This window comes from Austrofundulus limnaeus, unplaced genomic scaffold (assembly GCF_001266775.1).
Source record: "Austrofundulus limnaeus strain Quisiro unplaced genomic scaffold, Austrofundulus_limnaeus-1.0 Scaffold24, whole genome shotgun sequence".
Classification (NCBI taxonomy): domain Eukaryota; kingdom Metazoa; phylum Chordata; class Actinopteri; order Cyprinodontiformes; family Rivulidae; genus Austrofundulus; species Austrofundulus limnaeus.
The window spans coordinates 3,588,721-3,590,881 of record NW_013952426.1 but is presented as its reverse complement, the minus strand read 5'-3'; the positions used below and the strand labels follow the sequence as shown (position 1 = coordinate 3,590,881).

General features: G+C 36.9%; 1 protein-coding gene across 1 annotated transcript in view; it reads right to left on the bottom strand.

Annotated features, from left to right (window-relative positions):
* Positions 1-2,161, bottom strand: part of LOC106514892 (apoptotic chromatin condensation inducer in the nucleus) — a gene marked incomplete at its 3' end in the record, with an annotated part of 20,751 nt that overhangs the window by 15,229 nt on the left and 3,361 nt on the right. The window contains 5 exon segments of the mRNA XM_014004423.1: positions 188-274; positions 347-436; positions 516-581; positions 1,713-1,808; positions 1,907-1,993. Coding sequence (XP_013859877.1) covers positions 188-274; positions 347-436; positions 516-581; positions 1,713-1,808; positions 1,907-1,993 — 426 coding nt within the window.

Below are 2,161 nucleotides of genomic sequence, written 5' to 3'. Positions count from 1 at the left end.
TTGATGAGTTGTAGGTGTATTTTCAAAAATTACTTTCTGAAAGTTTCGTAGTGCACAAAACTTTTGGCTGATGCTTCAGATAAACACACATGAGCAAAAACACATCACCTTCTGTGGCAGCCGGCTAACCAAAAAAATAAAAAATAAAAAATAAAAAAACAAACCAAAAACAAAGTTTCTCACTTACTGAGTGTTTTGTTGCCCTTCTGCTTAGACAACAGCACAATTACGCTCTTAAGTTGCTCTGTCTTTTCCCTCAGTTGTCGACGAGCGTCTGAAATTAGGAATAAAATGTGTCACRAATGAAAAGTGAAAGCTGACAGCACCCTCAATATCTGGGACTCACCATCAATTTTAGCCTTGGATTCCTCAGTCTGGAAACTGATCCTCTTCTCCAACACTGTGATCTTACTCTGCACAGAAATCAGCTCCAGCACTGAAAGACCAACAGACACTGGGATTCATGACATATTTCCATAACAAGTCTTTCAAACTGTTGATGACAACTGACTGACACTCTGAGATCGAGTCTCCTTTTTCTTTCAGCGCATTGATATTTCCATCGAGTTGTTGTTGTAGATCTGATGAGAATTACCAGAAGGAGAAGTAAAGCAGAGAAAACAGAGACATTAGTTATTTAATGTGATAGTTCTGACATTTTGAAGTTAGGTTCAGTGAAACGTTGTGCACATTAACATCTTACCTGTTGTAGATAAATATTAAATGACCACAGTTTTTTTACTTTAATGATGATGGACGGTACTATTCTGCTGGTTTTGATTGACAAAATGTAACTAACATTACCTGTCTTCATAACATGATATTTATTTATACAAATCTGTGACACTTTYGAATTTATCCACATGAGCATGGACTGTGGCTGTAACAATAACAAGACCTTCAACATCCTAAAATGATGACGCAACATGGGAAAGTGTCCTGTGGTCTTACAAGTCACGTTTCAATTTATTTTATTATTATTATTATTATTATTTTTAATCATGGACCTCTGAGCCAAAGAAGAAAAGGACTGTCTGGATTTTTATCAGCACAAAGTTCAAAAGCCAGCATCTCTGATGGTATGGGGGTGTAATAATGCCCATGGCAAAGGTAACTTGAACATCTATGAAGGCACCATTAATGCTGAAAGCTACATACAGGTTTTGGAACAACGTACTGTATGTTGCCATCCAAGCAACGTATGTTTTCAGGGACGTCYAGCTGATTTCAGCAAGACAATGCCAAGCCACATTGTGYTCCAACAGCATGGCTTTGTTGTAAATAAACTGCAGGTAGTAGACTGGCCTGCATGCAGTCCAGACCTGTCTCCCATTGAAAATATGTGGAGCATTTTGAAGTGTAAAATACAACAATGGAGACACTGGACTGTTGTTCATCCAACAAGAATGGGAAAGAAATTYCACCAACAAATCTTCAACAGTAGTGTCATCAGTTCCCAAACACTTATTGAGAGTTGTTAAAAGGAAAGCTGATGGAACCCAGTGGGAAACATCCAAATCATCGTATTTTGTTTTTATGTATGTTTTACCACACAACATCCCAACTTCATTGAAAATGGGCTTGCACTAACACACATTATTCATCAATTTATCCTCTCAGTTTCAAAGGCAGCACATTTATCTTTTTTTTTTTTTGTTCCACATTGAATTGTAAAGATTATTGTTGTCTAAATAAAAGTGACAGCAATTTACCCAGAATCTTCCCGGTGAGCTGAACGGTAGTTTCGCTGGTAAACTCTTCCTGACTTAAATCCCAGATCTGATCCTGCAGTGAGATCGCCTGTAGAACTGAACAGACAGATGCATTTAACTCTCTTTATAGAAAGGCTGCTCAGAAATCAAAAAYGATAAATGCTTCTGCAAAGACTCTTTTAAAAAACACTTACTGTTAGATTGGGTTGCAGGGTGTCTATCAATACTTAGCTTCTTATCGTTCAGTTCATTKGTCTTTTCTTCCTGTTCCTTTTGCAGAACTGTGTGACACAAATACATTCTTCAAACAACCATCTGAATTTATTTTATTTATTGGAAGTTAAATGTAACAAATCAAAAATCAAAGAGCCTTGAAAAATCCATAGGGTAGCATACTGGGCCCATTGCTTTTCCTATTATACATAAATGACCTTCCAAAAATATTGAAG